The 20847-nt window shown below is 37.9% G+C and overlaps 1 protein-coding gene across 7 annotated transcripts in view; it reads right to left on the bottom strand.

Moving 5' to 3' along the window:
- The window catches only part of OXR1 (oxidation resistance 1), a 405984-nt gene that overhangs the window by 114471 nt on the left and 270666 nt on the right, over window positions 1–20847 (bottom strand). The window contains exon 1 of one of the 7 annotated variants that reach the window (XM_011369447.2): window positions 9282–9378. The exons of the other annotated variants lie outside the window; for them this stretch is intronic. Coding sequence (XP_011367749.1) covers window positions 9282–9300 — 19 coding nt within the window. The 5' untranslated portion in view covers window positions 9301–9378. Of the gene's footprint in view, window positions 1–9281; window positions 9379–20847 lie in introns of those variants that run through there. 7 annotated transcript variants of the gene reach the window in all.

Genomic DNA, 20847 nt, shown 5'->3' with positions numbered 1-20847 from the left:
AATGAAAACTTATCTCAAGTTTAATAAATGTGTATTTTTAAAAAATTAAGAAAATGAGATACTTTTAAAGTAAAAAAATTACAACCAAAATTTAATCATTCAGACAGAGAAGGTGTTAAGAAACCATAAGACCGAAGCAAAAATAAGTAAATTAATTTTAAAAATACAAAAGGATTAAAAGGAAAAGCCACCAAACTTCTGTCAAGCTGCACAGAGAATGATATTTGCAGAAATACAACTGAAAATATAAAAACAATATGCAAGAATAAGGAAAGACTAATTTTTTAATGATTTCCAAAAATACCTTAATCTTATCATCTACGAAATGTAAAAAGTGTTTTTTTAGTTAATAGGCAGAAACAGTATATATCATACTGTTTCATAATAACTTGGTTTTTTAAATTAAAAAAAAGGAAGAACGGCTGGTTAACTGCATAACCATGACTTGCCTCTAATAAGTAGGCTTGATAGCTTCAATCCTGAGATATTTCTAATATGTATACTTTGTTTTTTTGAATTAAAAAGATTATTTCCTTTTATTCCTTGTAAGAATTTATGCTACAATACACACACACAAACCTGGAACTGAGCAACTTAGCACTTTTTGATAGAAAAAATTTTTTTTATCCTGAAAATTATAGCTAGATTAGTATTTGAAAAGATATGAAGTTAAAAGAGCAAATTTCAAGCATATAGAAGAGAAAAAGTTATGCATTAAATATAACATTCAAATAATAAACTGTTACAAATAATCAGATACCCTTTTATGATAAAATAAGCATATGAAAAATAGAAGAAGAATATAGTTCGATTTTTTTTGAATTTTTAAGTGTCACATGGCACCTAACTTTCACAGCTACAGAAACGTTATTGATATAGTGTGGAATTACCTAGGTGGTTCAGGCTACGAGGCCCAGTTGCCTAGTTCAGGTTGTCAGCATCTCACATTGGGCTAACTTGTCCTGTTCTCCTCAAATTCACAGTCCAAAGTGAATTATTTAAAACTTAAATCTGACAGGGAACATTATGTGATGCATAAACTAGCCATCTAGCAGAATGATGTAGTGGAAAAGAATGTATAGATCCTTGCTCTACACTCATGAGCTGTTAGGCAAACTGAGGTTTCTTTTTCTTTTATTCATTTTAGCAACTCTGTTTTTTTGTTTTGTTTTGTTTTTTTTAGCAATGATGAGCCCTTAGTTACAGTGAAGGCGCAAGTTCACTTCAATTGTGGGCTAAAAGATAGTTCTGACTTTGAAAGTTTTGAGAAAGCATGGCAAATCAAAATGTGTGTGTGTGTGTGTGTGTGTGTGTGTGTATGTGTGTGTGTGTGTGTATGTTGGGGGTGTGTTATATGTGCTCTGTAGGCCTTTTTAAGGAAATTATGTAACATTTATTTACCATAGTTTCCTTATCTGTAAAATGGAAACGTTAACTTTGCCTACTTAAAGGGGATTTTATGGAGCTTTAAGTAAAATGAAAATGTATGTTAAAGGTTTCTATAAATGATGTAGTACAGACAACTTGAAACTATTCACTATTACACTTGAGACACACTTATAAAAGAAAGACAATTACAGTGCTCACAGGCATAAATGAAGGTTAATTATGAGTGTACACCAAGTCAATGGCTAACTCTTGACACCTCGTCTTGTACTATTACCTCTCTTCCAGTCATTCTGGTATTTTTTTCTGTTCGGAGAACAAACCAAATTTGTTTTTACCTCTTGACCTTGCACTTATTATTTCTCTTTTTGGTTAGCTATTCTGGATCCTTGTATGGCTTCTCATTGTTTGGGTTTCATCCCTAACAACACCTCCCCAGAGAGGTCCCAAGCTAACTGCACCAATGCCTCACCTCGCTCCACTCTCATGTGATCACATTACCCGATTGCTTTATTATTTTCTCCTTATCACTTATTACCTAAATATCTTATTTCATTTTTACTTGTTTATGGATGGAATGTAAAGGCCCAGTGTCCTTTCCACAAAGGACCTGAGTGGCCAAGTAGTCTGTCACTAAGCTCAACTGGACTGCCAACACTGGATGACAATCACAAAGTTCATAGTGACCTTGTCAAATCAGAGGAAAAGATCAGTTGGAAACCTGACTTTCTAGAGGAACGAGGCAGGTAAGGAAACACATGTGAGGATAAAAGCACTCAACAAACTCAGGACAAATGGTTTTTTTTTTTTTTTTTTTTTTTTTTTGCTTTGCCATTAAGTGTTGGGGTTGGCCTTATGTTAGCAAAACTAACAGTTTGGAAAATAGAACTTCATGTTCTTGTTGTCAGATCCCTGCAACCTGAATCCTATGAAAAAATAGATTGAGGTAGCCTTGGCAACATGAAGTTGACAATTTACCACACGATGCATTTGGATAGATAATGATAGCCTTTAAAAAATTAAATTCAGTATGTATTTATACATCTTTCAGATAACTGATTTGCCTATAATTTTAACTCGATAGCCTATGAAATATTATTTTAAAACACTCTCAGTCCCACCATCTAAAGCAAATTTTTTTTTAAGTTTATTAGTATATTAGTTTTGGTTTGGTTGTTTTAAACCTTTAATGACATTTGATACATTAATTTTCTGCCACCCTGAAATATTATTTAATTAAATTTATTGGGGCAACATTGGTTAATAATATTATATAAGTTTCAGGTGTACGATTCTATAATACATCATCTGTATACTCTATTGTGTGCTCACCATCCAAAGTCTAGTCTCTTTCTGTCACCATATATTTGAACCTCTTTACCTTCTTCATCCTCCTTCCACACCCCTTCCCCTCTGGTAACCACCATATTGTTCTCTACAAGTTTATTTGTCTACAAGTTTATTTGCTGTGTTTGCTTTCTGTTGCTTTGTGTTATATTCCATATATGAGTGAAATCATATAGTTCTTGTACTTTTGCAACTGACTTATTTCACTTAGCATGATACTTTCACAAGTCATCCATTGTCACAAATGGCAGTATTTCTTCTTTTCTCATGGCTGAGTAGTATTCCATTGTATATATGTACCACATCTTCTTTTTCCAATCATCGGTCAAAGGACACTTGGGTTGTTTCCATGTCTTGGCTATTTTAAGCAAGGCTGCAGTAAACATAGTGGTACATATACTTTATGAATAAGTACAAATACTTTATGAATAAGTATTTTCTAATTTTGGTGGTAGACAACGGAAAAGGGATCGCTGAGTCATATGGTAGCTCTATTATTAATTTTTTGAGGAACCTCCATACTGTTTTCCACAGTGGCTAGTCCAATTTATATTCCGACCAGCAGTGTATGAGGGTTCCCTTTTCTCCACATCTTAACACTTGTTATCTCTTGTCTTATTGATAACAGTCATTCTAACATGTGTCAAGTAGTATCTCATTGTGGTTTCGATTGCATTTTCCTTATAGCTAGTGAAGCATCTTTTCATATATTTGTTGGCCATCTATATGTCTTCTTGGGAAAGTGTCTGTTCAGGTCCTCTGCTTATTTTTTAATTGGATTTTTTTGTCATCATTGTTGTCGTTGAGTTGTATGAGTTCTTTACATATTATTTTTTATATTAGCCCCTTACTAGAGATATCATTTGCAAATATTTTCTATTCAGTAGGTTGCCTTTGTGTTTTGTTAATGGTTTGTTTCTATTGCTATGCAGAGCCTTTTAGTTTAATGTAGTCCCATTCATTTATTTTTGTAAAGCAAAATTTTAATATATCACACTTATTATTGGCATTTGCCAACCTCCTCTTTCAAAAAGTATTTCTTTACTCTTGAGACATTGAATCCCTTTCCATTCACTATTTATATACCTGCCCCACAACTCAGTCTCCCAGGCCCTACTTTCATCTGTCAGCAGATCCCTATTTGGTGTTGCTTCTTCTAAATTCCAATTCAGAATTATACATACCCTACAGTGACACATAAAGAAATGAGGAATTACACTGTCTGTGTATGTGTCTGTTTCTCTCATCGGATTCTACTTGCATTACCAAATATGTAGTTCTAGCGCTTACAGAACATGGTAGTCATTCAATAAATATGTCCATTTTATACATTTCCAGTTAACTTTTTTTTTACCCTTGCCCATATTTTACTTTATTATTACTATTTGAATATCATTATGGGTGGAATTGGGGTCATTTTGTTTGTTTGTTTGTTTGTTTTCCTATGTTAAAAACTCATATCGTCTTTTTAGGAAAAATTTCAAAAAGTGACAGAGGCAAGAGGCTTTGCTGTGTCATATTGTGCTGTCTAAGACAGCCAACTCTCAATTTTTCACTTAACTGGAAGGAAAGCATATTGAAGAAAATCACAGAGAACAGATGAATCTACATATAGTTCTATTTTTTCAATTAATTTACTCAGTCATTTAAAAAAGGACTGGAGAGTAGTTTAAACACAGACTCTGGATCCAGGCCCTGCCTTGGGTTTCAACCTTGGCTCTGAAACTTACTTCATTTGTTTGACCTTCGGCAAATTTCTTAATCTTTCTGTGCCTTAACTTCCTCCTTCGTGGAATGGGAGTAATCACTGTGCTTAATAAATAGGTCAATCTGAGGATATATTCAACAAATATTTACTGAGGACATATTATATACCAGGCTCTGCTCTTGGTATGAAGGATAGAATATGGGGAAAAAAAAACCCACAAAAATTCCTACTTCATAGAGTTTGCATTACAGTTAGCAACATGAATACAAACATATACGTATTTGTTAGTGATACATGCTAAAGAGAAAAAGAGACAGAGAAGAGGGATAGGAACTATTGAGGGGCTGGGGGCATTTAAAGTTTTAGTTGGTGTCCAGAGAAAGCCACACTGAAAAATCAACTTCTGAATAATGACTGAGGAAAACAAGGGACAAGCCATGTTGGTCTCTATGGGAGGATTCTCCATAGAGGCAGAGGGAATGGTAATTGCAAACGCCTTGAGAAAGAAGCATGGCTGGTGGATTCAAGAGACAGCAAAAAGGTCAGATTAGCTGGAGCGGAGTGAACAAGGAAGGAATGGTAGGAACAAGGAGGGATGTGTGTGTGTGTGTGTGTGTGTGTGTGTGTGTGTGTGTGTGTGTGTGTGTGTGTCTGTGCTTGTGCACGTGTGCACTTGTGTGGCAGTGACCAGGTAGGGCCCTGTGCAGCATGATGAGGACTTCAGCTTGGCTTTTACTCTGAGAGAGGGGGGAGCCCTTGAAAAGGTTTGGGCACAAGAGTGGCACAATAAAATTCATGTTTTAACCGCATTCCTCCACCAGTCGTCTTACTGAGAGCTGCCTGGCTGGGGATTAGTGAGGGGAAACGAGAGGAGAGGCAAGGAGGCCAGTTAGGAGGTTGTTGCCATAACGCACGTGAAAGCCAGTGGTGTTTGGACCTAGAAGGAAGAAGGGCAAGTGGCAAGAACTAGGCGCATTCTGGATTTATTTTAAGGATGGAGCCAATGGGATCTCTGGGCTGATGAGCTATGGAGAGAAAGTAGAGTCTAGAATGATACCGATGTTCTGGGCCTGAGCAATTCAAATAGTGTTTCCATAAACTGAAATGCTATGTAGCTTAGGGTATGATTAATACTGTTATGCTAAAATGGGCTAAAATATTAATGAGTTAATATATGTAAAGAACTTAGTATAGTACTTTATACCAAGTCAGCCCTATGTTAAGTGTTTGCTGTTACTACTAATAAATTAAAATGGGAAAACACTTTAAACCTTGATGTATTATTAAGTGAGAAAATGTTCATGTTAGAGTTACAGCCTTTGGTCTTTGGAAATATAGTGACTGAAATGAGATATTGAAAGACTCTCCATTGGCAGATAGAGTATAGAAGAGAAACATGATTTTTAAGTAGTGACCCAAATCCTTTCTCCTTCCATTCCCTTTTTTGCCTGCCATACCTTTAATATGGCACTCTTTTCTTTTCTTTACTTCTGCCTCTTGAAAGTACTCCATCCTCAAAACAACACACATACAAGTATAACATTTTACCTTCAAAAATATAATTTTTGAGTTTTATACTTACTAGAGCAATGGAATTTACATAAATGACATTTATTTTGTATTATTATTTTATGTTCTTGAATCTGTGAAAGCCAATATAACAAAAGATCAAAGGATATGTATTATAGAATGCTTAAATACATGTAAATGCCCCTAACCAGTGGTTTTTTTTTTTAAGTGCTTTTGGTTTCTACACAATAGTACCTATGTTCTTTTATGGAATTCATTTGTTTTTTTATTGACGAATCGTTAAGATGATATTTTAAACTGAAAATATTTAAAATCTTCCTAATGTCAGGAAAAGGGTCCTGGCTATAAAAATAATTATGTGACTGATCCTGTTTGATTCAATTAATTTTGCATTTCTTCTTCATGAATACCTGAGACCAGGGAGTGGGGTCATTCTGTAATTACTATGATGACTTATAGTACTTTTTTTCCAGTGGGCATTAGCTTATACCTATAACTCTCTTTCCATGAGGCAGGTAAGGCTCTGTGAAAATGTATGTTTATGGGCAAATTCTGTTTAAGTCTTCATGTATAACAGGGCCTGGTAAATAAATAACTTTGAGGACCCAACATACAGACTATAAGGTTTGACTTCTCCAACCAGACCAAGTAACTAAAACAAACACAGGAAAAAAACACTAATTGCTGGTAATCTCCCTACTTCCCCACCATGGTTTTCTCTGAAAGTGAGGAAATCATTGCCATACAATAATTCCAAAATCTACTGTTAAACATATGTATGTTATTTTTTCTGAAACCAAAGACTTACTGTAATTTACAGATCGATTTCTCTCTTAAATGGAAGGAATAAAGGTAAGAAGGCAATTGGGGAATCTAAGTAACCTGTTTTATTTTTAATGCCATGGAGCTGCTGTGGACTGTGGTTCCGCTAATTGAATAAAAGATACAAACTCCCAGAGACTGATATGTATTCAGCACTGGGATTCAAAATAGCTTAGACTCTTACAGTAGGACATTCCCTGAAGACGGAGTTCATAGTTTTCCTTGTAATTCAGACAGTAAGTTAATCGATCATATCATTTCCGATGGTAATTAAAATGCAGAACTTACTCCTTTAGTTTGGGACAAGTTCTATAGTTTCTCCTTTCTTCTCCCAACTTTCCACTCACACATAACCCTGCCTAATGTTCTGTTTAATGTTGATGCTTAAACTTTATAATTGAACAGCATTGATTATAAAATGCACCACCAAGAGAGAAAAAAAGAAATCCTTGCCAATTAAACTATGACATGCCATTGATTATATCTTCAGATTTTAAAAAGTTAAAAGGTAAAGAAAAGGAAATATAGTACTGGTAACTGTGGAGGGGATGAAAATTCTCAAAATCAGTCATAATCCAACCTTACTAGACAATCAATAAACATTTATTAAGTGCCTATGGATGGGTACAAAGAAGCGAAATGCATAATCTAGGTGAAGAGGCTTAAGTGCTATATATATGAAATATTAATTGCCATTCTTTACTTTCACAATGATGACCACGGTTGAAGAAAACAGATCCACTTCTGCAAAAAGATGTCTGAGTTTCCAGTGCCAGGAGGGTATAAGTATATACACAGGAGGGAGGAGAAAGGAGAACTGTCAAGAGGAGGAAACAGCTGGGGGAGGGGAGGACAGCTTGGAGGAGTGGTAGCAAAAATGGAAGGAGGCATCTAATTTAATCAGGAGCTTCAGGAGCTTCACTGAAGTCTAAGAGTGGTTTGAATCTTATCTGCACCAGATCTCCTGATCTTATAAAATATAACCACTGTCCGGTATGTGAAATGACACTTTAAAACATCAGCTTTGAAAAAGGGCTTCTTACATTTTTGTAATGTCTATAACTTCATGTCTACTACTGAAGATTTTTCCACTCCTGAGTATTTTTTAAATCATGAAAATTGGAAACTAGACAATTTCAATACCTCTCAAATTTGAACTAAATATAAATGATTAAGCATTGGGCATTAGTTGGAATTAAATTTTGTTATGACTGGTTATCAATCTCCTAGATTTTGTGATTGAAATTTAAAAAGTTGTTTGGGCTGGAAACAATCATCTAAATATTTTACTTCGGCATTTTGCACGTTATGATCATCAGCACAAAATCTGTGTGATAAACTGGAAAAATGAAATTAGTTAATTTTTAATTAAAAACATTTGTTTCTGCAATAACAATTTCTTAAATAAATTGCCCTAGAATGTGAAATAATTGTTTTGAAATTATCCAAATAAAAAGAAAAGATACTCAACCTTTTAGCTGTGCATTATGCTCATAAATTTATTACTAACTTTAAAGGGATAATATCTTACAAAATCATTAAGCTTCATGACTAAGTAGTAAACTATATCATACAATCTGATATTGTCACATAATTGCTTGTGATTGAAGAAAAACTAACCTAGTAATGGTAATTACTTCTTTTGAAAGTCAAAACTATAAATAAATAATAATGTAGAGCAATTTTATTTTTAAAAGTCAATAATGAATTCTGTCTGCTGCATGCTATTAAAAATCAAAGAGGTTACTTACATGCCTCAGATCTTTTTATATCTTTAGTCCTCCCATTTTAAAAGTACACGTCGATCCACCAATAATGTTATTTTGACTTGTTTGACTAAAACTTAAAAGACTAAAAACCTCCTAATTCTCTCCTCATTTCTCAGGATCCTAGATTATTAAAAGGAATAAAATGCTAAAAAAAAAAAAAGACATTTAAATAAACTTTAAAGAGGGTGGTTAGGAGAGCCTAATGAAATGTATTTACCAGTCTTTGAAACCCAGAGCATAATGGTGATAAAAGCATGACCATGTGACTTAATCACTATCATTACCCTAATTGTGCACAATTTTTCAGTCAACGGCAAGGTAAAGCAATATGAAAATCTTACTGACAAATGATTTCCTATGAACGAAAGAAAAAAGTCATAACTTGTCATAAATGGCCACTGAACATGAAAGCAGACTCCAAATCTCTAAGTCTGAATTTGTTTTGAGGAGTGCCTTCTTAGAGAATCACAGCAGCCGCACCTACAGCAAATCATAGACAAATAATATACGTGCACAGAAAGTCTTTTTTATATCTTATACTTAGGTGAGTATTTCCACAGAGTTTACTCCCTGCCGACTGCTCCCACTAGACATTCCCTTTCTGCAGGCAGTAGCCAACAGATCGATACAGCTCATCTGGTTTTGAAAATATAACATAAAGTCGGCCTCATCTGACTTTCCAAAATGACTCGTTTAAAGCCGAGGGCACTTACACATACCTTTACGTGAGCAGAGCATCTCTGAGTCCTCCCTTCAAGCTCTACTGAGACAGCAATATGCTGCTCTCAGGAAGAGAAGACGGATATTTTGGCTCCTGTGCTTCCCCGGGTAAGACACTTCCTTTCTGGGAGAGAGTCTTCCCCTTCCTCCAGCCCCTGACCCCTGGTGGCAGCGTGTGAAACTCAAAGGTTTCTGCTTCTGCGCATGGGAAACCAACTGTATCTGTCTTAAGACTCTTGGCTCACTGAACATTTTGGAAATAGTGCCAGCATGCGCTACCTAATATGTTACTCAGTTGACCCTACAGTTTATCATGGAGTGAAATAACAGAACTCAATATCTGACTTCTGTACAATTTCTTATCATAAAGTATATCAATGGCATGGCCGCCTTTAACAAATCTCTATTATTTAGTTCTAACGGCACTGACAGGCAATAGATATGATAAGGCTGGGTATTCTGTACCCAGTTGCTGTTTTGTACCTTTACAGGTACTTAAATGCTGCTAGCTCGTTGTCCGAACAGAAGTTTGATTTTTCCCCCTGAGAACCTCCAACTGCATAGTCATGATATAGTACATACTGCTTTGCATTATATTTATTTCTTCCTGTATTTTTCTCCTTTTAGGACAAGGAGAGAGTCCACCACAACACCCATGATGGTATTAAACATTTAGTAACTGAACGAATGAATAAGAGTCATAACTCTCTCATTCCTAGTTGGCTCCCTCTTAATCCACATTCTGTGTTAGCCGTCTGAAAGCAAATGGCATCATCCGTAGCCTGGCTCTGTCCGACTCCCCGTTTGTGTCCTTAAACTTCACAATCCTGGAGACGATTTTGCTGGATGTTTCCCTTTTCTTCTCCCTGTCATCACATTTTTATGAAATTCTTCAATGGCAGCTCATATCATAATACACACATATTATAATACCGCAGTATTTGGGAGATAGGGCTCACAATCATCTGGTAGAGAAAATGTCAACTTGGAAGATCATTGCAAGTCCAGGGACTATGGATGCCAGAGCAGGCGGGCTGCAGGGGCCATTTAAAAAGACAAAACAAGTCACTGAAAACTATGTGTAGAGTTAGTACACTGTAATGAACTGATGATAATGGTTAAAAAAAAAAATGGAGTTCATGTTATCACCAATTGGTAACAATGGCACTCTATATTAGTAATAATACCAAGATTTTGCATGCAATACAGAATTTATGGCCTTTGAAAAGTTCTGACAGCTCCATAATAAGTTACTCATTGACTAGTAAAGTACTTGACCTAATCAACATGTTTCTAGAAGGAAATGATATAAACTGGCAATGTGATTCAGTATCAAAGGAAAATTTATGATGTCTAATCTTCTCTACGGAGTTATGTTTGTGTCTACTACAAACTCTTTATTTGGCTCCTTTAAGAGTTCAGCAATATTTCCTCTGAATACTATGAAAAAAATAAGACAGCCTATGTAAAATTTCTAGTAAAGTTCCTGGCACTCTGTTATAATTAGGTGTTTAATAGGTATTAATTTCCACTCCTTTCCTTAATGACATGACTGGCTTTTTCCAGTCCCAGATGACCATAGTAATGCTAACAGTGCCTTCCACATGTGTAATGCTTTATCACTTACGAATATTCAACTAATGTTTTCATGTTATGTACACAACTACCCTGGGAGATGTTGCTTATCCTCAAAGTTTTGCTGAGTTAGCTATGTATAGAAAATTAAAGACAGAGTGTTTCTTTGTAGCTTTATATGGTAAACAAAAAAAGAGGGCACGAAGTGTTTGGGGGATGCTCTGATATTCATCTTCAAATAACTGAGCAAAGCTGCAGACTCTGGGGAAACACCAGTAGCAGGTAGAAGTCGGGAATGAATTGATCTTTTTTTTTTTTTTTTTAAGCAAGAGTTCATATTAGAAGAAACTCTCACACACACAAAACCTAGACAAAACATAAACACTCAGTTTTCAGCCTCTACAGAAAATGCAAATAGGGCTTTCAACAAATACATCTCACAAAGGTGGTAATGCTATCTATATTACATTGTTTGAATACGAATAAGAAAGCTATAAAGACACACATACATGCACTCATCAAACACACTTGTGAATTTGTCATAGGACAGGTACCTACAGAAGCAAATTATATCTGTATCCGAGCCACACCTACACTAGATACATATTTCCCAATATTTTGTCATTTGCTCCTTCTTATCGCTCTCATTAGGAATATGGTAGGAACTAAACTCAAATCACTTGTCAGCTAAGTGCAGTTCTTTCAAGGTTATATAAGACCAAATCGATCCTTTCACTGTACTTAGAGCTGCCCATCAGGCATCTGACGAACATAGTTTCCAATGAATAATACTGGTTTTTGGGCATTGTGTTCTCTTAGCTGTTCACCACCTTTGCGATCCAGGCTGCTAAGAAACTCAGATTTTAAAATATTTTTAATGCGGTGGTCAGGAAGGCCACTGCTTCCACATCTCCTCTAGTTTTTAGTCTAGATTCGTTTTCTAGTTCAGTTTTTTATTTATTTTCCTAATTTACTTCTTGATTTATTGTCTTTATATCTGTTATCACATCATATAGATTGATCGATTTATAATAACATGATTTGTTTTACTTTCTTAAATGTATTTTTTCAATTTTATTGTGGTAACAACACTTAACATAAGATCTATCCTCTTAAGAGCTAAATTCACTAGGTTGTCACTAAGAGTTCAGAGTGGGACGACTTAAACTCTCAGCATTTCAAACCTAACATGACCAAAGCTGCATAATAGGAGGCTTTATTTATAAGAATCCTTTTGCGCCCACTTATGAAGTTGCTAAACTGGTTTCTGTTTCCTTTGTGGGTGTTTTGGTCAAAGAAGGAAAGCATGTCTTGGCTTGTCGCTGGGTACTGAGTGTTGATCTCCAGTGGAAAAGCAACAGATTTATCAAGATTATTTACCTCCATAAGAGCCCTAACTAAATGTGGCTCAGACCCACTCACACATGGACAAATGACTTCCTGCCCTCACCACTCCTTTTTTTGTTTTTTAGATTGAGCAATGCACCTGGATTAATCTACAACCCACGTCAAAGGCAGAGAGATTGTACAAGTTCTAGATCTTTGATAAAAAGTAGTACACAGGGCAGTCCTTAGCTGCCCACAGAAACCACCAACAACATGATCAAGCCATGTTAGTCATTAGGAAGATTTGCCTCTAAATATACAAACTCAGGTGAGCCTTCATGAAACAGATACCTTAAAAAACAAAGTCAAATGGTGGGGCTGCAGTGTAGTGGTTTAATTATGGACTTTGAACTTCTCTGAGTTTGAATTCTCTCACTCTCTGTGTAGCTTTGACTAAATTATGTAAAGCTCTCCATCCCCCAGTTGCCTCACTAGTAGAAAAGAGAAATAACATCTACCTGCCAGGGCACCAAATTAGGATTAAATGAGATAATGCATGTAAATTACGTACGATCTCTGCTACATGGTAAGAGCTTAAAAATAATTCCCTGAGCCCTTTAGCATGCTGACAAAGACAGATCTCGTACAACCTGAAGGACTGATTGATTTAAGGCAGAAGAGATGGAGTGTGGGGTGGGGGTGGGGGTTGGGGGGCAGGGGGGCTGAGACTTCCTGGGAGTGAAGGCACAAATAAGTGAAGGAAGGAAAGCAGGTGATGGTTAGGAGGCTATGCCTACAGTCCAGACAAGGGCCCCAAAAGCTTGAACTTGGATAGCACCAGTGAGGAAGACTACTTGAGAGGGGGCTGAGGAGTAAAGGGGGCAAGTGACTCTCAGTGCTCACATCTGTGTGACAGAAAGAGCGGTGCTGCCTTGGAAGCCAGAGGGACGGCCCGAGTCAAAAATGGTCGTTTGAATTCTGGAGATGTTCTTGGGAACACACAGAATGTTAGGGAGGCATTGTCCAGTTTGGGCTGGATGTGTGAGACTTTGAAGCTGGACAGAAAGGTGAGCACTCAAGGTCCTCTTCGGGGGACCCAGACACATGTAGGTGAGCTGATACCACAGCGGAAAATATCTTCAAGGAAGGAAGAAGCGTAGAGAGGGAAAGAAGAGGAAAGCTGGAGACCATGTGTACTGAGGTCAGATGTAACAATCCTGTTCTTTATTTTTCAGCTTTAAAGGCTGAGTGCCAAGACTACTGTTTGTAAAGGCTTTGAAAAGCATTGTGGGGAGGGCTCTACACTCATCTGGTTTCTGGGACATTGGTCAGTTAGGATCTTCTTACCTAAACAACAAAAAACATTCAGAGAGGGTTTCTTTCTGGGTGGGTAGAGGGTTGAATTGCAAAAACTAACATTACCAACATTCCCTGTGTGTTTACTCAGTGGCAAGTACTCTAGTGTGGTGGGCAGAATGACAGAGTGCCTCTGTCCCAACCCCCACAACTTATGAATATGTCATGTTGCATGGCAAAAAGGGAATTAAAGGTGCAGATGGAATTACAGTTGTGAATCAGTTGGTCTTGAGATGGGAAATTATCCTGGTGGGCTCAGTGTAATCACAATGGTCCTCATAGGGAGGAGAAGGAGACAGGAGAGTCAGTGTCTGAGCGATGCCATATGAGAGAGATTTGACCAGCATTGCTGGCTTTGAAGATGGGAGGGGGCCGCAAGCCAAGAGTCGTATCTAGAAACCTCTAGAAGCCTCTAGAAGCTAGAAAAGTGGAGGGCGGTGGGAAGGAGGATCCTTCCCTAGAGCCTCCGGAAAAGAGCACAGCCCTACTCAAATATTGACTTTAGCCCAGGGAGATGCGTTTTGGACTTCAGACCGTCAGAACTATAAAATAAATAAGTAAATCTGGGCTATTTTAAGGTACTTACTCTTTGGTAATCCGTTACAACTGCAACAGGAAACTAACACATCTCTGGTAAATATATACCACACCTGAGGCCAGACTTATTATTATTCCCATTTTATAAAAAATAGAAATGGAGGATTAGAAAAGTCATATCCTGATCTGATACCGAATCCCATACTTTTGACCACTATCTTCTCCCCCGCCAGTTCCTCCAAAATGCCAACAGAGGAGGTTCCAGTCATCACCCTTCTTTCTTAGAAAATTTCTCAACATAGTTCCACTCATCTAAAGATACCTGTGTCATGGTATAAGGGGCAAGAATGGATTATAATCACACGTAGTAAAAACAATATGCTTGTCTTCTTGTTAGGATGACTAATTAATTTGTATTGCTTGCGTTCAGCAAGGAAAGTGAAAAGGGCCTTGTCACAAATAACTAATTGCCATTCCTTGAAGCTTAGTGTTTATGTTGTTCCCATCTAAATAAGAAGTAGGATATATCTGACTTGAGGCTTTTAGCAATGGCCCTGTTCACAACATTAAAACCTAGCTATTTCTGTCCTGGATCCTCCCCTATGGAATGTGGTTGGGTCAATTAGGGCAGGCCATTAGGCAAGCCTAGGCTGAGTCTTGCTGGAGAAGAAGAATATTTGACCTGTAAAAATAGACCTCAAACAGAAACCAAATCAGTAATGCAGGAAGCAAGTCATGCCCTATCCTTACGTTTCAATTCCTCTAGTTTTAATTTTGATAAATAATTTCTTTAAAAAAATTTTAGTTTTCAAGTACAAAATATTACAGATTTTTTATCTTTATGAATTATACAGTAAACTCTTCTAAAAGCTTGACTTTCCCAGTGAAATCGTTTTCCTCACATGCCTTCAGTACAAAGGAATGATTCTGCCCTAGTGCAAATTAGAAGTCTCAGGGTCTCACCTTCTTCAATTTGTAAGATTTCAAGAAATCTAAGCTGAAGAGAGCATTATGTAGCGTCTGACCTATTAACTGATTGTAATCTGATGTGGCTTTTTACCCAGAATCAAGTCCTTTGTGAAAGGAGATGTGTCAATCATATGCATATGCGTGTGCACAGGCCACATAAATACATCATTCACATGCTTGTGCACATACATAAGCAGTCTGAATAATTTCTGAAACGCTTCCCTGTTGGTATAACCTTTAGGCATATTACATATTACTCAAACTCTCTATGAGAGTTTATGGTAACAACTCTATGAGAACAAAAAAACTACTTACATAACAATTATCAAAATGAAGACATGTCTTGTGTCAATGCAAACAGCTGTACAAACATTAGTTAATCGGCTGTGTACTGGAAGGCAGTTTTAGTCAACAAAACTCTTCCTGTTTCCTCTTTGTCCCAAGTTTAAAATCATTCAACCCAACACTTAGTAAAGCAGTGAAGTTTTGTTACTGCATAAATTTCTGTATCTGTCCACAGAAAAGAAATGGATGAGCTCGAAAGCAGGGATTGCTCGTGCCGCAAGTCTTAATAAGAGTGATTCCCACAGAATTTTACAGAACACTAAAAACAAATATTGTCTCTAATTTGGAAGATAAGAACAATGCTGTATGTGACAGGGAATAGATGGTGACAACTAAGAGCTGTTTGTGAAATTCACGTACATCTGCCGATTTGTCCAACAAATTACACATTTTGTGTTTATGATACTAAACCACGAATATAAGTGACAATTTTGTACTCTCTCCCCACTAATAGCAATGGCCTTCTCCTAACACAGCTGTATTTTCCTGCTCTGCAGCTCTTGGCTATTAACAGCCTATGTTTTTCAAATAACTTGGCAGTCCATGAGTATGGAACACAACAAACTTTATAGGCAGACAATAAATTTGGGAAGGAAAGGATAGGAGTCCACATATTTATCTTGTTTTACATGGTCACTTTTTACCAGCATGCAGTAATGGTGGAAGTGGACTTTTCCTCCCTGCCCGTGAACGAGCCCACAGGCGTAATGGGAACGAGGCAGATCCAATAAACGCAGCAAACAGAACTTCGAGTGTGGTATTCGGATTCTCTATAACGTGCCACAATTAGAATTCAATACACACTTGAGTATTTTTGGAAATGGGGTCTGTGGCCTGTTATGAGAACCCAAGTCAGAGGAGACTAGTATAGTTCTTGAATTCTTAAAGGGAAATGACGCCTCTATTCGAATGGAGAATGTACTGATGTGACTGGTTGTTAATAAAGCCAAAAGTGAGTTCTGTGCGTGCTCCTTCATCAGAGTCCAGGGACCAGGGGTCTTTAATAATTTTAAAGGAAGGGTTGCAACTTGGTGGTCCACGGGCCACACCTGGCCCCCACACAGAAGAGTATGGTTTTGTCTATAAGTTTCACAAATTTTTAAAAATTAATTGCCCACACTTAAAGAACAAGATTTGCATAAAAATCCAGAATGCCGACCTCCACTGAAAACTGTGGGCAAGCATTTCTGTAGGGCAGTGGCTTCCTGGAGTCAACTGGGAGCTGCCTGTTTGAACCAGCAGGTGCTTTCCAGTTTCAGACTCTCCAGCTGGCCACCTCCTCTCCCGAGCAGTACTTTCCCCTGAAGGCACAGGGGGCTGTGTAATGATGGAGCACTTTTTGATGAACAAGAGATCAGTTCTGGTTCATTTGTGCCAACTCTGCTATTTGTGTTTCATGGGTCTGTTCTGACTCTTAGCAGCGATGCAAGTCAGTCCATTTTCACCAGTGTCACCTTGGGCTCCAAATTCCATGCCCCGTGTCACCCCTGGCTGGCATCCTTTTGTATTTTAAGTACAAATGATTTTTATTCTTTTTAATTACACCTGCTCTTAGAAGAGGGTTTGAACTCATTCACACTGAAGTCAGAAAGATGGATGAGAACTTTCAGATGTCTCTAAGCAAGAGATATGACGCAAATAAATAATAAAGTTCTTAAAATGAAATAGACATAGGAAGCAGCAGTTAAGAGTGGGGCACGAAAGAGTTTTCTAAGATTTCTGTGGGAGCCGACATCATTCTCCACTTAACAAAGAGGACAACCCCCAGCTTTGCTGGTTTCAGGACCACTTTTACAAACTGCCAGATGAATTAGATGATGAATGAATGTAATTCTGAATTAATTTAAAAGATGTCAAGACTTCCTCTTACACAGTAACAGAGGAGGTACTGACACGTCCATTAGAGATTTACTTTTTGGAGAAAAAAAGAAGAAACTAGCCCTCAAAATAGACAGAGCCACATGTCCTATAAACTGCCAGTTAAGAGAAAAAATTAAATCTTCAAATTTAATAGACACTTTGTTTTACTTCTCCTGTTTCAGGTTAAGATATGGCGGCTATTCAGTGAGGTTTGGTAGGACCCTGACTCCATTCCTTTCTGCATACATCCTTGGCAAATGACAAAGTATACTCTAAACCTATGTTTTGTATCTTATTTTCCACAACCTGACTTGGTTAAATCAGAATAGATCAAACTGTGTCAATCAAGCACCCACCATGTCTATGCTCCTGTGCTACGTGTTAGGTGCTGGTGGTATCTCGGATGCAAAGATGAGTGAAATTAATTCTTGGCCCAGTAATCTATATGATACTTTTATGCCAACTAGACCAAAAGAAAAAAGAAAAAAAAAAAAAAAAAGAAGCCCTCTGGGCCAATGCAGCCCTGTGTCACTGGGCACAGTTTTGGTGAGCAGAGCTCAGGTTGGATTACAGCCACAGATCATGGGCTTGGTTGGGTGCTTCTGTGAAAAGGGTCAACATGCACCCTCATACATAGTGGGCTTGCAAGTCCTACTCCTTGATCTCAATATTAGAATCTAACAGTCATGAGGCGGGTAGAGGTTAACACAGGAAATATGCTTGAAATGCTACCGAATTCAAAGACTGGAATTATCATACAGTTGAGTGATCTGGAAAAGCTTCACAAAAGAAATCTTAAAAGAGATTTTAAGATTTTAAGGCTGCAACAGAAAGGAGGAAAGGGTTCAAGAGAGAGATTCAAGATAGAGGAAAACATTTGAAAAGGAACAGGGCAGGGGAATATGGGGGCACGCTTAGAAAACACGACGAGGTTCAGGACCGCTAGGGCTTAAGGCGTGTTTATAAAAATGATGGAAATGGGTGGTAAGACTCTGACAATATGGATTCTGCTTTTAATTCAGCAGCCACTGCCTCAAGTATTCTGCAGTAAGAGCTAATGATAAAGGTAACAGTTAACAATTCTTGAATACTAACTGTACATCAGGCATTTTGTTAAGCTCTTGGCATGAATTACCTCATTTAACTCTCATGACAATCCTACAAAATGCGTACTGTTATCTCCATTTCATGAATTAGAAAACGAGCTTTGGAAGGTTGATGTCCCCTTCGCTGTGTAAGTCAGGAAACGGGAGAGCTGGGGCCAAGCCCTTTTATGATTCCAAGGGCTCTAAGCAAAGTGTTCTTTTCCTTTGACAAGTCAGGATGCTGCTGTGGTAACAGTGTTTAAAGTGAAAGCAAATGGAGAAACAAGAATAGAAAGACTTATTGGAATGTTCAGGTGGGAGGCCATGAGGACTTGAAAGGCAGTGGGGATGGCAAGGAGAAAGCTAATTTGACCGACATTTTAGAGGAAGACTATTTCAGACTATTATTAACTGGCTGTTCAGGAGACAGTACTGAAAACAAAGGTTTAAAGTCGGGTCATCAGCAGAGCGGCAATGCTACAAAGAAGGGGGATTCCAGGGACCGTTGAGCTTGATGGGCCAAAGGGATGTTCAGGGAGCATGAGGGATGGAGCGCTAGCAGCCGTGCTGATGATGGAAGCCATGCTCAGGACGGCAGAACAGAAAGACAGAGAATGATGACTCATGGACACTGAGCTGCCTACCTCTGGCCATTCTGCACGATATAAAGGCCTAATTTGTCTAAATACTGTAGTTGGGTCTACACCAGCTCAACATACTTCCTTTCTGATATGGATACCAAATATATTTTCACTGAAATAATGGAAAATTTAGTTCTGATAGTCCTAATTGTTTTCATTGATATCCACAACTTATGGCAACAGGCTGAGGATTCCCTGTCACTTCACTATAGTGCTGCTGCTCCATTCATGGAACAAAAGGTTTTGTTCTCTCATAAAGTGCTAATCCAGAAAAAGTTGACATGAAGGAGGTAAGGAGTTTTAGAACAATTTACGCAGTTTGGGCAAGGAGGAAGTTTTTCAACTAAAGGGAACTTGGAAGTATTTAAAAATAAAAGCACGCTATCTTATCACTTAGGGACAAAAAAGGGCTTTATGTTTAGATACGTGAGAGTTGGTCTTCATATTTTCCTAAAAAGAGGTATCAAAAGAAATCTATTGCTAACTATATGATGTGGGATTCTGGATTTTGTAAGGATCAAGCTAAAGACATGGCAGTTTAGTTGGGTACAAATCCAAACCCACTCCCCAATGTGTCACATGAGAAAGAAAAGTGGAGGGAGCCTCCGGTTGCATGTGATAGCACGACACGTGATTACGGGAGATCATTGTTCCGATGCTGGATGAGATTTAGAGTAGTCTGCCCAGTGCTGGGAGCCGCACCCTGTGACAAACCAGAGAACATCGCAAAGCAACCGGGCGATGGCTGCGGTGAGAGGAACAGCTGGAGAGCTAGGAATGCGAGGCCTGCAGAAGGGGAAGCTCGGGTGGGACAGAGGTCACTGTTTTTCTAACTAGCTGCCTTTTACCAACTCTTGTCCTCCTATAATATGTTTTCTCTTCAATATCCAGAGTCGTCTCTTATATCAGGAATAAGGTTAAAACTGATTAATTCTCCAAGGGCTTCTTGTAATTTAGAATAAAATCCAATGTCCTCTGCATGAGCCAACCTCTGTTGCTGTCCCTGAATGCTCCTCTAATACGGCCACACGGGTCTCTGCAGGTAGTGGGTACATACGTTTGACAAGCTTGGGTCTGTTTTTTCTCGTACTCGACACTTCAAATTCACATCCACTTCCGGGGCTTCACATGCGCTCTTCCTTCTGCCTGGGTTGCTGGTCCCTATATCTTCCAAAGCTTGGCTTCTTCTCTTCATCTTACTATCATCTCCCCAGAGAGGCTGGGCCCTAATCACTTCTGGAGTCACAGTGGTTTTGTTTCAAACCTTGGTTCTACTTCTTAGGGTCAGCCTGGCATTGTCTTACTATCTTCATCTGGAAGGTGAAGTAGCTACTTGAGAGTTGCTGTGAGAATCGCTGAGGCAATTCACGGAAAGAACTCTGACCACTGCCTTTAACTTTCTGTTCTTATAGTGACTCAAAATATTAGTCACTGTCATTATTATGTAGTACACCTATCATAACTTTAATTTATTCATTGATATTTTTCTTATTCATTGGCTATTTACTCATATAAGAATAGGAGTTTTATCAGTGCAGAGATCTTGGTTTTCACTTCTCCATTTTGAGTGCTTCTAACAGCACCAGGCATCCGATAAATAAGCTGTTGGCTTTTAATTTAATACGGCAAAGCAGGAAGAAGTGACTTTTCAGTAGTCTAATCCAGAATCTTCCACTATTTGTGTCGCCTTGGTCTTTTTCAGGGTCTCAGTTTCCTCATTAATATGTTCCTATAATATAGGATAGTTTGCTAACTTTATAAGGGTACATGTAAAAAAGCAAAATTACATATCAGGCAGCAGGGGGCAGCAGTGTGCCAAAAATGTATCTCTCTAATGCCCAGGTGTCCTCTCATTTCCCGAGAACTGAAAA

This window comes from Pteropus vampyrus, unplaced genomic scaffold (assembly GCF_000151845.1).
Source record: "Pteropus vampyrus isolate Shadow unplaced genomic scaffold, Pvam_2.0 Scaffold149, whole genome shotgun sequence".
Classification (NCBI taxonomy): Eukaryota; Metazoa; Chordata; class Mammalia; order Chiroptera; family Pteropodidae; genus Pteropus; species Pteropus vampyrus.
The sequence above is the reverse complement of the archived record's forward strand: the minus strand, read 5'-3'. Positions and strand labels throughout refer to the sequence as shown.